The following is a 14,539-nucleotide window of genomic DNA, read 5'->3' on the forward strand; positions in this document are numbered from 1 at the left end:
TCGCTTTTGCGATTCTGTGTTGCTGTGTTAGAATTCGCATTTACGAAGAAAATCTTCGCATTTGCGAGAGATTGTTGTCCACTTTTGCGAGACATCTGTCGCTTTTGCGATGGCAGTTGTCTTCGCATTTGCGATGCTTTTGGTGGCAAATGGGACTTTAATAGAGAGTCCCAAGGTTCACTTTTGCGAGGAAATGCTCGCTTTTAATGCGACTTCTGAGGTTGGTATTAACACTTTTATTTCGGGACTTAGCTTCATTTTAACATATTTTGAACCCTAGACTCGGTTAGGGGCGATTTTGTGAAGAGATTTTCATACCAAACCATTGGTAAGTGATTCTAATCAATTTCCAACTATATGTCATGATTATATATTAGATTTAACATCGAATTCATGAGAATCTAAGAGGAAATTTGGGGATTTTTGTGAGAGTTAAAAAAATAAAAGTTGTGATTTGAGAGTCCAATTAGACTTAGATTTGAAAAAAAGACACATATATGGACTCGTGGGGTTATGGGTAGTCAAGACATACCCTTAAACCTGTATTTTGACCGGTCGGGCCCGGGGTTGACTTTTGTTGATTTTTTAAAAATTGTATAAAGATCAGAGCTTTGTTAATTGAAATTGTTTCCTCTTGCATTGTTTGATGTATTTAAGTCGTCTTTGTCTAGATTGAGCCGAGCAAAGATGAATTTGTAAAGAAAAAACTAATTTAAATTTTGATTTGTCTAAATTAATATAAATATCTGGCCTAACTTTGTGGGGGGGGAAACTACCCCTTAGGTTTTGGATTGATAGTACTATTTGAATTATGTGTAAGGCGTGTACACGAGGTGACGAGTGTGTACGCGGGCTTATATGTGGTATTTGACCGGTTTAGACTATTATGCTTCTTTCATGCATTTAATTGAAGTTATCGTTTCATGTTATATCTTTTGTTGTTAGGCTCTCCCTTACGTGATCTACTTGAAGTTGTTAGTACATGTTCTATCTTTCATTTCCAAATGCACCCTTATATGTTTTTAATTGTTAAATTACAGTTACTTGTTGAATACATGCCTTGTCTGTCTCATGCCTTCATTGTTAATCGATTCTCAAAAATTGTGTCTTGATTTACGAATTGTCATTTCTTACTATTTGATTTTGTGGGTTATCGTGTAACTTCTTCATCCGTTGTGACTTCTCTGTGTAGCTTTGCTATTGCGTTGATTTTTGCGATATGCCGTAGTTGGTTGTAGTTTGTTTGCTGAATTCATATTGCTTGGAGAGCGGGTTGCACGCCGCAACAGTATTGATAATGATGATATGGTGGAATAAGAGAGGATTATGATATTGATTAATGATGATATGGTGGGATCAGTTACGCACCGCAACCGTTTGTGTACGTAATAATTGATATTGATAATGATGATATGGTGGAATAAGGGAGGATTATGTTATTGATAAATGATGATACGGTGGGATAGGGTTGCGCGCCGCAACAGATTGTATATGTGATACTTGATATTGATTAATGATACTATGGTGGAATAAGGGAGGTTTATGATATTGGTAAATGATGATACGGTGGGATCGGGTTGCGCACCGCAACGGATTGTGTGTCTTGTGTGAGTCATGCATCCTATGTGAACCGTTGCATTACTTCAATGTGTCAATCTGTGGTTTCGTGGTTACTTGCTGAACTAATTTTCAAGATAATTTACTGCGCGGAGTCAGTATTTAATACCCCGTTGAGTTGTAGGTAACATAACGGTTTTAAATGAAAGAATTAGGAGCATGCTTACCTTATGTAACTCTTAAGTTAAAACTCGTCGTTTCATTCGGTATTTTACTATTCTTAATAGTTGTCATATTTTACTTTAATCAAGTTTTCGAATTAAGCTCCTTATCCTATCTGACGTTTTTACTTTACCTAAAAATCGTTGTTATGCTTTATTTTATCAAATTTTGTACTTAATGCGGCAACTTATCTGATGCTTTAATTTCTTTATTCTAATGACGTCTAAACTAAACTCGTTTGTTACCATATCTTGTATAAATTGTATCTTATTTCACTCTATTTGGTTCCTAAATAAAACTCATTTTCTCATTTGACTCCCTACTTTATTCAAGATTGTTATTATGCCCTATTATATATAAATAAATCTTTTGAACATTTAAATTAGTATTTGACACGGATACAATACACATGGTAGCACATGGACTTTGCCGTGCGAAAATGATTTGCAAAAAAATGTGGGCACAGTGCCATACGTATAAGGTTTGGGGTTGTGACTTACGATTTGAGATTACGAGGAGTGGTACCTCGGGTGATTCTTGTTATAATTCGTGCATTATGAACGATTTGATTGATTGAGTTGTCATCGATTCTCTTTGTTTGAATTCAATCATGTTTTATTTGTATTTTAACTATGTTATTGCTTTATTACCTGGTTGTTTCTTGTTGCCATTCGTGCTTCTATTATTCTCACTGTTGATTGTAAATTTGTGATCCTTCTGCTGTTGGTATTACATTGATGTTCTTTCCATTGTTAGCTCTATGCGATATCCTGCACAGGTTTATATGTCTAGTAGGTGTCTTGACCTGGCCTCGTCACTACTCTAACGAGGTTAGGCTTGATACTTACTGGGTACCGCTGTGGTGTACTCATGCTAGACTTCTGAATATTTTGTGCAGATCCAGGTACTTATGATTGAGATGGTTTGAGACTTATGCCTGCGCGGTTGGAGACTTCAAGGTATACCTGCTCGACGTTCGCAGGCCCCAAAGTCACCTTCTGTTGTATTTTTTTTTCATTGTTTCCTATTATGCCGGGACAGTGATGTACTTGTTATTTCTAGCTACTCTTAGAAAAACTTATGACTTGTATCACCGGTTTTGAGATTGTATGACTGATGTTGGTTCAGCTACGCTATTATAGTTATTATTTAGTGAATTGCAGTTAGTTAAATTCCATTAATAATCAGTATGTGTTTGGCTTACCTAGTCTTAGAGACTAGGTGCCATCATGACATCCTAAGATGGAAAATTTACGTCGTGACACTTGTTTATAAACCACACTATAAATTCAACCGTACCGTTTTATGGGTAAACAGATAGAACTACATAGCGGTCTCCAATTATCAGAGATATACAATGTTAATCACGTAGTAAACAGTAAGTGCTACAAAAATACAAACAAATCTTTTTAAAATACTATAATCTACAGCAGAGCAAGAGACTTAAAACTGTTAGCACTTAACCACTATGTCAAGTAGTGTTTGTTTCCAGTTCCAATTTCCACCATGAAACATCGACGTCAACTAAATTAGCACACTATGTCTTAAATAGTACATAAAACCACAAGGCATTGTAATACAAAGCAGCTCTATCAAATTGTGGAATTTTGACGAAAAGGAGAAAAAACAAGAAGAGTAAACAAAAGGAATATGAAATTCGGTTTCATTATTAAAGCAGAGACAATATGGTTATATGGAGCTCTTCCAAATATAAGCATGTCTGAGTTAGGAAAGACTGGTGAAATCCACACGGACTAGAACAAGTAGACGAGCAGTTGAATGTCTCAAAATTGATGTGAAATCCGCACGGACTAAAACAAGTAGACAAGCAGCTGAATGTCTCAAAATTGAGTAAACTAGGACATGGCATGCAAAAGGTTTTTGTTTTCATACACCATATACCGGGTGCGAGTAAAAAAATTTCCACATTGTGGGAGTTTCAAAATTGCTAGTCGACCAAATGCTTGGATTCCCACAATTTTGCCAAATTTGAAAACAGTATCATCCTCCTCGTAGCACTCTGCAACTAAGGTACACCATTCCCAAAAGATATCAGGCTATCAGCCTGGGATTTCTCAATTTCCAAATCTTGGCCTCCCCACTTTCGCATACGCTCATTTGTCTCCTCAACCTACATGTTCAGTTCCTCGGTATAACATTTCAACGCAAAATAACTTATTTTTGCTACTTATGATAATGACAAGTGATTGTTTTAATAGGTTATACATGTCTAAGTTGAGTGACAACTTGGCAAAACCTATGTAATTGACTTGTAAATGAATTTATGACTAATAACCAAGAAGTCGAAGTTGACCTACTATAGTTTACAAGTAGTAGATAATAGCATGCTATAATAGACAACACCATGCATATGCATTATACTAGTTTCTGTCGTGTTAAAATGACAACCTGCTTAAACAAGTGCAGCAAACTAGCATGATATTTACAATGATTAAATAAGACAGAAGAGTCTAAAAACAAGGATCAAGCAAGAATAAGTAAAATGTTTAGTTATTTGACACAAGGAAAGAATAGGAGAAGAGATGCTGAAGCAAAAACAGCCCCCAAAATTATGAAAGGGAAAAACAATGGATGAACTCAACAAGTACAAGAATGAGCAGGTATTTTTTTCTCATTTAGATGCATGTGAATACCCTACTTCCTATTACATAAAGACTAGAAGCATGCCTATTGTTCTGTTCAGTTGCTTTATCGTAATAGATTATGCCAAAAAGTACGAATCAAGAAGCCAATTTGCAATGTTTCATTTACCTCCTTGTTCCAGTTTGTCTTATATAGTACAACCAAGAGTAGCACAGTCTGCAAAGATGTCCCAGCTATCATTCCCAGCCAAAGTCCCTGCAAGTTGTTCAATCAATTCAGGGTAGTGAAGCAATTCAAAGAGAGAAAGACATCCGGATCGATAACACAAGACATAAAATAAACCGATAGTTAAAGAAACTCTCTTTGATTTCAACCAAATGGTTATCAGGTATAATAACAACGTAATATAATCCAGCTGTGTCTTTTTGATACTTCTTTCCAAACAAAAAACTGAGTGAAAAAGGCCGGGGAGGCAGGGAGGGATGAAGATTATGTAGCTAATGTCAACGATACAATAGAGTTGCTAAAGAAAACTCAAATACTTAGTTTACCTTTGCTCCCAACTTAGCCACATAACCAAGAGTAAATCCTAGTGGGAGTCCAAATATATAATAACATCCCAGATTAATATAAGCCACTAAAGCTTGCCATCCACCTCCTACAGCAACACCTGCAAGAGTACCTCATGAATTAATATGGTAAGGAGGCACGACAGATTACAGTAAATCGATCTGTCAGAAAATACAAATCTAGGAAACAGCTTGCATGATCCAAGCCAATACCTGATATAACAGGTTGAACACTATTAAGAACCATAGTTATTCCAAGAAGGTAAGCAAGATCACCGACAGCTTGTTGCATATCCTTGCTGCTTGTAAAGATAATTGCCAAATGCTCTCTAGCTACCAATACAATAACCATACAGAGTAGCCCAATTAGGAGTGACTGAAACACTGAGATATAGACAGAGTATTTAGTGGCCCTTGGATGTCCTTGCCCAAGCTCATTTGAGACCCGTACACTGGGGAAAAAGGAAAAGAAGTGAATAAGTTGCAAGAAGACTAGCTAGGGAATTATACTAGAGGTGATACAAGGAATAAAACAAACAATCTCAGCTGAGAAGTTAAAATCCAGGAAGCCTCCTTCACTTCCTTATTGGCATTTGAGAAACTTAAGGCAACTATTATGGATTATCACATTCTACCATGGGTAACATTCTCCTATTACTCAGAGGTCCACGGTGACTGACAAAAGCATTTGGCAAGCAATTTAACTGCATTAGGATAATTTTGAATTGCAACATAAAAAACAAAGACAATAATGACAGGAAGGATATGAGGTATAGTAATTTTCTCCAGATTCCGAGAGCATATACTTGAGCCACTTCATCTACATGTACATATTGACATATATAGGATGCACCACAACTGTTTCACATGAACATAAAAAATTAAGTGCAGTTCTGAATAATTATCGAGACTTTTTACCTTATGGCAGCATTAATTCCAATGAACAACATGCCTTCATACCCATTGACGTTCATGCTGTAAAACAGAAGAATCAATTAGAATCAGAAATGAACTTGAGAATCTATCCCACAGGGTGGAATGATAATTTTTCTGCTAAATATGATGCTGTGGGAGTACTGCGGAAGAAGTATTTGTATATCAAACACCATGCTGGCACTATGGATAGACAAGACTTAAGCACAAGATTCGGTAGAGAATAAACTGGTGCATAAACATTTCTGTTAAACTTTTCAATGCCATAGAACTAAGAGAAGTAGCATACAGACTAAGGTAAACTCACCAAATAGAAATGGACCCAACTGCGATGACTGCATGGTCGAGATGGCCAACAAGGATGATAATACTCATCATGTACCAAATCTCAAGGCATAACATAACAGCTGATGCAATGGAGAGCTTCACAAAAGACCATATTTCGTTAAATGCTGCCCACGACAATCCCTTCCACCCATCCTTGCACCATCCAACAACATACACAAACTGAGCAATTGCCATGGCCCAATTTGTAATGTCAAAGGCTAAGGCAGCACCACTTGTACCCCAGCCAAACGTATAAATAAAGAGCCAAAGGAGTGTAGCATGCACTAGCAAAGAAACAAATCCAATCCAGGCAAGCACATCAACTTTGCTTTGAGCTTGAAGGAATTTGGAGGTTGGAAAATTGATAGCAAGTGAAAACAATTGAGGGATAATTAGTATGGCGTATTCCCCAGCAAGCTCAGCAATGTCATATTCTTGGCCCAACAGCTTGAGCACTGGGGTTGCAAATAAATAGATGGGCAAGAGCAAGATAGAAGTTACAAACAGAATTATGATAGAGCGTTGCATGTAAACTCCAAGCATGTGAATTTGCCCTGCACCATAGGCCTGTCCACACAGTGTCTCCAGCGCACTTCCCATTCCCAACTGAAAAAATTATCAATAATGTGATATTATGAGGACTGTTACTCCACCTATTGATATGCTGACAAATTAATTCTCTCTTATTTTGGTTAAACAAATCAAATGCTCTCTGAACTTGAAAACCCATGCTGAACATCAAAATATACACATCTACTCCCATACTAATATGGGTTCAAGGTGTGAGAGTGGTACTATCTCCCATTTCTCAGTTTTAGGAAATTCTTTTCATTTTGCAAAAATACCAAAATGTTCAATACAATTTCTTTTTCAAATAACATTCATAACCTTCAAGAATTCAAATTTTGAACATAGATGTTATGTTTTCTCTGTAAAATATGTTTTCAATCATTCAATCAATATTCCAATCTACTATCACGAATATAAAATAAAACTCAAATTAGCATCTCAGTAATCAACCAAATAGTATCATATAAAATGAGTACTTTCCTAGATATGCAGGGGCACGTAGAGATTAAATTTAGCTGGCTTGAAGAACAAACGGCATTGCACCTAGTGCTCTTCTGAAGCAATGGGTGGGTTCTCTTAACATATACAACCACATACACTGTTAGAAAATAGGAAATGGAATTGAAAAAGAAATGCTTTGAGGTGAAAATATTGTCTATATTTATCCGTATACTCTATTAAGAATGTTAGAAAAATAGGAACATAATTGAAGAAGAAAAGACTTCCCTCGAAAAAGTATACACTTTCGAGAATTACAAGAAATTCCCTTCACGATTCAACGAAGCCACAGTACACTGCAAATTCACCTATATATCAGGAGGTTACGGGTACAAGCCGTGAAAACAACCTCTTACTAAAATGCATGGTAAGACTATGTACTATAGACCTTTGTGGTCGGGTCCTTTCCCGGAGCCCAAGCATAGCGCTGCCTAAGTGCACCGGGCTGCTTTATTTTTTGGACTACTAAGCACCAAATATGTGCACTATGTTAAATTCAAGGAAAAATACTACTGCACGATCAATATCAACATTTTTATTTTTACATGTACTGTTTTTTACACATGGAAATTAAGAAGGGAAGAGAGAGCTGACCATGAAGCCGAAAGAGAAGGTACCAATGACAGACTGAGCAATGGAGATAGCAGAGAGCTCAATGTCTCCAAGATGTCCGACAAATATATTAGTAAGAGAGTTCACACCATACTGACAGATTATGTTGAAGGCTATAGGACCTCCTATCCTCCACAGCTTAACACTCTCAATGCAGAAAATAGCCCACCATATTTTTAGACTTCTGGCAGGGCGGTAGTCACCGTCGGCGCCGATGAGTTGGTGGTCGTCACCGGAGAAACCGTTGAGCAACGGCGTCTCCATGACTGTGTGTGAATGAGCAGAGAGAGGGACAGGTGTTGGCTCACTCTACTCTCGTGGAAAGTAGTTATGTCTCCGCTATAAGCTGAGTTTGTTTGTTTCCGTCTGTGGCCGTAACTGAAAAATCAGCTATTCTTTAATACTAGCATGTGTAACAAGGCAAATTTAGGTACGGATGGTTAAAAATAATAAAATTAATTAAAAGGAAAAAAGGTTTGGTTTGGGAAAATATCAAAGGCAAGATATAAAGGTTTTCTAGATTAGGTGCAGGGGAAGATGTAACATTCAATGACGGGTTCGATTGAACCTATAACTTTTGATACGACTTATAAATTAATGTGTCAAAATCTACTAAAATTATAACAAATAATAGATTGAACCCATAGTCTTAAAAGTATAATGGGTTAAACGCTAAAAACCTTAAATGTTGAACCCATAAAATCTAAATCATGAATTCGCCTCTGATTAGGTGGCCAATTGGGCACCCTTGATACTCGATCTATTACAACCTTTTTTTTGGTTTATATATTAAGGTGTTTCGATTAGTTTAGATACATTTTAACTATTTTATCGAGTGTTTTTTATTTTTAATGAGTAAAAAAATAAATAATTTTGTCCTTTAAAATTTAAGCAAATAAATTATTTTTGTTGCTTATGTAGATTTGAATCTTAATCTCGTCGTCGACTACTAGTCACATACTTGAGTGCATTTTATTACTAAGTTTTGTAATATTATGATAGCTTATTGTTGCGACCAAAACACTCACGCAAGTGTATGCGATCTTCAAGTAATATAGTAATAAGTAGAGTATCGTTCTCACGAGGACTTGTGATTAACTTAACTACTGATGCAAACTCAAATAATTATCGATTCAAGTTAATTCATCACAGAATACATAAATAACCAATTTACAATTTAACTAGTAGACAAACAATGCCACTTATGAATTTTTCTTTTAACAATTAATAAAAGAGATATCCCGGGATTATGGGCTTGCTAGAGATCATGCTACGTTTTTAGCTTAAAAATAATTTATTGAATTATCTGGGTTATTGATTATATGGTTGATAATACCCATAAGAATCTGTCGATTTCTTATGCGCTTATTCAAGTTAAATTAACACCTATATTCCTATGGTATTAATATTAACTCAAATGCATTTACAAATCCTATTTCTCAACCAAACAAGACAATTAAGTATAGTTCTATCTTAATCGCGAATCTTTCACCCGATGCCCAGGATCCAGATCTTGCTCTATTTGATTCTATATGCAATCAAGAATTTCCTTTTTCAAGTTTAACTCAAGATTCGTAAATATTATTTCACTGTTAGCTATGCAGTAAAATAATTAACAGCAGAATCAAATAAACAACTCTTAACGATAATTCAAGATCATCAATCTAAGCTTCAAACAACATAATCATCTAACACCCATAACCCCAGAATATTTGGATTTTTAGCTACTCATAATGATACAAACATCAACAATAAAAATCTTAAACATAATATGAGTAAATACTAGGAGAAGGTTTAGAAAAACTCTTTTAATCCTTGCTCCAAGTTGATGTTCCTCCTTGATTCTCTTCTTCAAGATGAATCTCCTTCTTCTTTTTCTCTCCAAAAACAGGTCTCCCCAATAATGGCATTGCTTTTACCTTTTTAATCATGTAGGAAGAGGTTTTGACAAGTATGCCCTTTTTAGTCCGAAATAGAATAATTTTGTGATTTTTACACACCCGCGACGCATCCCGTGCGACGCGTACATGGATTGGACAGAGGCAGAATGCATTTTAACGGAGCAAAACAATGCATCAAAAATATTTTCACTGCCGCGAAATTTTGCCCTGCTTTATTTTTTCATTTGTTTTGCTATCCAGGCTTGCTTTGCGACTCCCGAACATGATCCCGACTTGATTTATTTAGCTTTTACTCAGACTTCAAAGCCCCAAATCAATCAAATTCATCCCAAAGTTAGTTCTTAAGCCGGATTAGCTTCCTGCAAGGCATAAAGCATGAATTTAGTACAATTCATTATCATTTAAGCTCAAACCTTTGTAAAATACAATAATTAAAGTGTTGTTACAACAACTAAAACACGAGCTTTTAGCCTATGATCAACACCCCACACTTAGACCATTGCTCGTCATCGAGCAATTAACATAGATTTCACATAAGGACGACTTTTTTATCAAACAATTTCTCTAACAACACATGCCAACACTTAAGTACCAATTCATAATAGTTCAATCCTCAAGACATGACTCACAAGTGCCACGCATTTTCATAACTTGCTCACTTACTCTAATACAAAGGTCAAAACGTTTCCCTGCTTTCACAAATCATGTACCCTCCCACAACTAATATAGACTAGTTCCTCTCAACATAGTATTCACAAATATTTAGGAACTCAAAATAGGAAGAATTAACTCACTCTCAGAATTGAAATTCATGTGCAACAGATGACATACCATATGCTTGTCCCTAGTGTAATACTCTACTAATTGAGCTTATTCAATCAAGGATCAAATAGGACTTTAATTGGTTGTAATGCAGGCTGAGGAAGGGTGTGATAAATATAGAATGTAGTAGCTACATCTCTTTGAGCACTTCATATATACACCATTTCATTTCACAATTTCAGCATTACTCTTATGTTAAACTATCTCCAACCTTTTTGAGATTTTTCATACTAACAACAAATCCCCTTTTCTTTAAGCACCATAAGTTAGAGACTGTTACGCACAGAAAATTCACCCCTATATATATACATATATACACATATATGAATTATTCTTCATTCTTTTTTTTTAAAACTCATTCAATAAACCAACAAATCTCTTCTCAACTTTAACAATATTAAAACAAGACTAAGTGCTCATAAGAGATAGATGTTCAAACAACTGATATATTTACATGTAATACGGATGCCAAAGAAATATGATTAACAGCTCAAAAGGTTTGACTAACATATATACAATTAGGTGGAGATGATTATCAAATTGGTTCAACAAAGAAATGTCTATATCATCTCCTAAACTGAATAATACTACTATTTCGCTTTGCAAAACACTTGAGGGCAAGTTCTAGATATCAACTGTTACGCACAGAATATTTCAACAACCTCACTCATATATTGGCACACAACTCATTCAAGCTTGGATCTTTCTTGACTCTCTAGTCAAAGTAGTTAAACATAGTTATAAATACACAATTTAAGGCACTTACTTTAGAATCAAGAACTAAGATTTGAACATCACAAATAAGGTACATATAACTTCTAAAGCATGTGCATTTGAGGAGATCAACTCTGTAAGTTAGGAACTTTTTATTAAATTGAAATAAAAAATTATACTATACCCGGTTCAAATATACCCTTGGAAAAGAACCGTGGTGTAAAGAAAAACCAAGGGGAAAGTTTTAATTTAAACCAAAACTAGCATACACTAAACTAAAAATAAAACAAAATTGCAAACTCAATAATTTCGAATTTTCCTGATGGATTTTTTTTTTCGACTTGATTTTTTTTTTCGACTTTATTTTTCAACAAGAAAATCCAGGAGGGATCTATACCGAAATTAGGATTACTTACTATCTATCAACACTATATTCTAACAAAACAAACTAAAAGCAATTTTAACAAACTAAACAAAATCAAACAAAATAACTAAACTCAATCAAACAAAATACGAAAAATATAAAATTAAGTACATTACAATAGGGGCCAACCACCCCACACTTAAAAAATTTGCATTGTCCCTAATGCGAAAAGATCAAAAATAGATCAGAAAAGACTCCCTGAGGCCATTGGCCTAAGCATCGTCATCCTCAAAAGTGCGCAAATATTCTTCGTCATCTAAGGGAATAGAGTTCACATATTCATCCGGTGGGATTTGTCCATGCTGAGCCATTCCTAACCACTGTTGTGTGAAAGTAGATAAAGGGTGATTTTGTTGAAACTCTTCCAAGTTCACTTCCCCTCTAGAAGCGCGAAGGCGCAGGTCAGCAAATAATATCTACAAAGTCTCTTCCACTCGGACAAACCTTTGATCGGGGTTAAGTGCAGCTGCAGGCGGATCTATCACAGTCGTGACATCAAGCGCCCTGATAGGATATGTTACTTCTATCCGCCGATCATAGTGATACTCTTCTTCAATGAAGTGCGTCTGCAATAACCGAGTAATTATACTCGGATAGTGTAGGCGGCGTCCTCGAAAAGGTCTCACCTTTGACATGTGTTCCAGCATAATTTTCCCAAGGTCCACCTGCATTTCTGTTAAAAATGCATAAATCAAGCAAACCTTTAGTTTTGATACGTCTGTATCACTTTGTGTTGGCATGATTTTGGCATTTATTATCTTCAAAATGACTCGTGCAGGACGCTGGAATGTTCCTTTTTTTATTTCCTTGTGACACTCATTTGTATCTCTAGTCCACAAGGCAAAGGAATCTTCACCACATAGCTGTCTGCGGATGTCTGGTAATCTGCTCTACGCACGAACCTCTGGAACAGCTTATGTGAATGTTCAGTTAAACCCATTATTTGATTTATGACCTTTGACAAAAATGGGATCACTCTATTTCTGATCCTGACTTGATAGCTGGCATCTAAATCACCGTCCGGTTGCCAATTGGCACAAAATTCTTTTACCAAGTTGATGTTCACACTATCACCTTGGTGAAACAACCCTTCAAAACCCAAATCTCGAATGTTAGTATATATGGCATTATATTTACGGGCAAGCTTTGATTCATCTATGGCAACTTCTGGGGTTGGTGGCACAGCAGGGACGAAGGATTGGAACCATTGTATTGTATGGGCTGGAATAGCCCTGATGCCATATTTACACTCTGGCACCTCATCTGCATCAGGGTCAAAGTGTTCCTCTTCCTCCTCCACTGGTGCCGGAGGTGGTGCCCTTCTACCTCCACGTTGGCTAGTAGATGCAGCCTCAGTTAGGCCAGCGTTTGATCTTTTGCTTAGGCGCCGAGACATTATACCTACACAACATGATATATTAGTTAAAGATGCACAAAATTATTTTAAGAGCAAGTGGAGTAAATACCCCACACTTATGTTATAGCATGTTGACACTTAGGATGTATAACAGGGATTCGGACTACCCTGTTTTTCAATTATAATGATATAATGCTTATCGGCCTACCCAATCATTAAAGAGACTTGCAACAATTAAAAATAAAATAAAAATCAAAAACTAAGCTAGATTTTACAAGCTAAATTAATATTAAACATAAACATAAAAAGAAATTTGTCTATTTTACAAAATTCAAAATTTATATACAAAATATACTACATAGGCACATTAGCATGAATCTTACATCTCATTTTTACATAAAGAAAGCGAAAAAATCACGGCTTGGCCTAATGTTATAGTTGTTATCAATAATAACATCTCACAATGCAATTTGTTTCTCAATTTGCAACATTACTCAATTTTATGTCACTTAGACATTTTAACAAACACATTGTAAGCATGTCTTTTTTTCTTAAAATTTCAACTTCAAAAGAGGCCTAATCACCATATCAACAACACCAATATGCCTCTCATCACAATTATAACATCACCACATCTTCACAATAATATTCAATACACAATTTTTCACTTTTTATATGCATTTTCGGATTAGTACACTCCTTAACAATCTTCAACAAGAAACTCAACTCATTTCACCTCAACACACCTTCAAATCCTCCATAACCCCAAAAAGAATATACAGGCTAAGTTTCTAATACTATTTTTAACAATATTAACAAAAGAAACTAAAAGAAGATTATGAACACAATTCTTGCTAGGGTTTATACGAATATACTTGAAAATAAGAAAGAAATAAAAAATGAAATACTACTAGTTTGAAGGAAAAGAGAGAAGAGAATACTTACCTTGCAAGAACAAGAAGGATTTGTAGATGAATCTTTGAATGAATTTGTTTGGTTGGGGTGCTTGAGTTTAGTGATAGAGAAGAAGAGAGTTTGGGGAGTGAAATAATGAAATAAAGGGAGGGGCGTTTGGATTTAAGCAATAATTTTTTTTTAATATAAAACTGGCCTGCCGCGGTGCCCCACGCGGCGCACCCCGCGGCGCGGTAGGCCAAAAATCTTAGCTGCTCCAAAAATTTTGTATTCAGCCTCATCTGTGCAATTTTGCCTGGCGCGTTGTGTGGCACGACGCCCCATGCGATGCGGTAGGCCAATTTTTCACAAAGTTAGCATATTTTTTTTTTTAGCTCACCATTCACCCCCTACATCATTGTACACTGATTTTATGCCAAATTCATGCTTGCACCTGACTAAAAACATTATACATATAAAATCTAATAATTCTAAACTACAATTAAAAGTTAGTGATGTTAGTCATTGGGTTGCC

At 35.8% G+C, this 14,539-nt stretch overlaps 1 protein-coding gene across 1 annotated transcript; it reads right to left on the minus strand.

The window, feature by feature from the left end:
• Positions 1–3,299: 3,299 nt before the first annotated feature.
• Positions 3,300–8,262, minus strand: LOC104219362 (protein DETOXIFICATION 35-like). The gene is made up of 7 exons (XM_009770037.2): positions 7,875–8,262; positions 6,193–6,818; positions 5,871–5,927; positions 5,166–5,404; positions 4,935–5,053; positions 4,552–4,638; positions 3,300–3,910 (listed from the first exon to the last, which is right to left on the minus strand). Exons 1-7 carry the CDS (start codon positions 8,154–8,156, stop codon positions 3,806–3,808), a joined length of 1,515 nt encoding a protein of 504 aa, XP_009768339.1. The 5' UTR covers positions 8,157–8,262; the 3' UTR covers positions 3,300–3,805.
• Between the last annotated feature and the right edge of the window lie 6,277 nt (positions 8,263–14,539).

This window comes from Nicotiana sylvestris, chromosome 6, assembly GCF_000393655.2.
Source record: "Nicotiana sylvestris chromosome 6, ASM39365v2, whole genome shotgun sequence".
NCBI lineage: Eukaryota > Viridiplantae > Streptophyta > Magnoliopsida > Solanales > Solanaceae > Nicotiana > Nicotiana sylvestris.

Bases quoted from the DNA above. Each gene is read 5' to 3' on its own strand.
- LOC104219362 (XM_009770037.2), bottom strand. From the start codon at position 8,156: ATGGAGACGCCGTTGCTCAACGGTTTCTCCGGTGACGACCACCAACTC. The intron at 5,405-5,870 runs GTAAAAAGTCTC...CTTTTTCCCCAG, and splicing joins GGAATTAATGCTGCCATAAG to TGTACGGGTCTCAAATGAGC. The intron at 5,054-5,165 runs GTATTGGCTTGG...GTACTCTTGCAG, and splicing joins TGTTCAACCTGTTATATCAG to GTGTTGCTGTAGGAGGTGGA.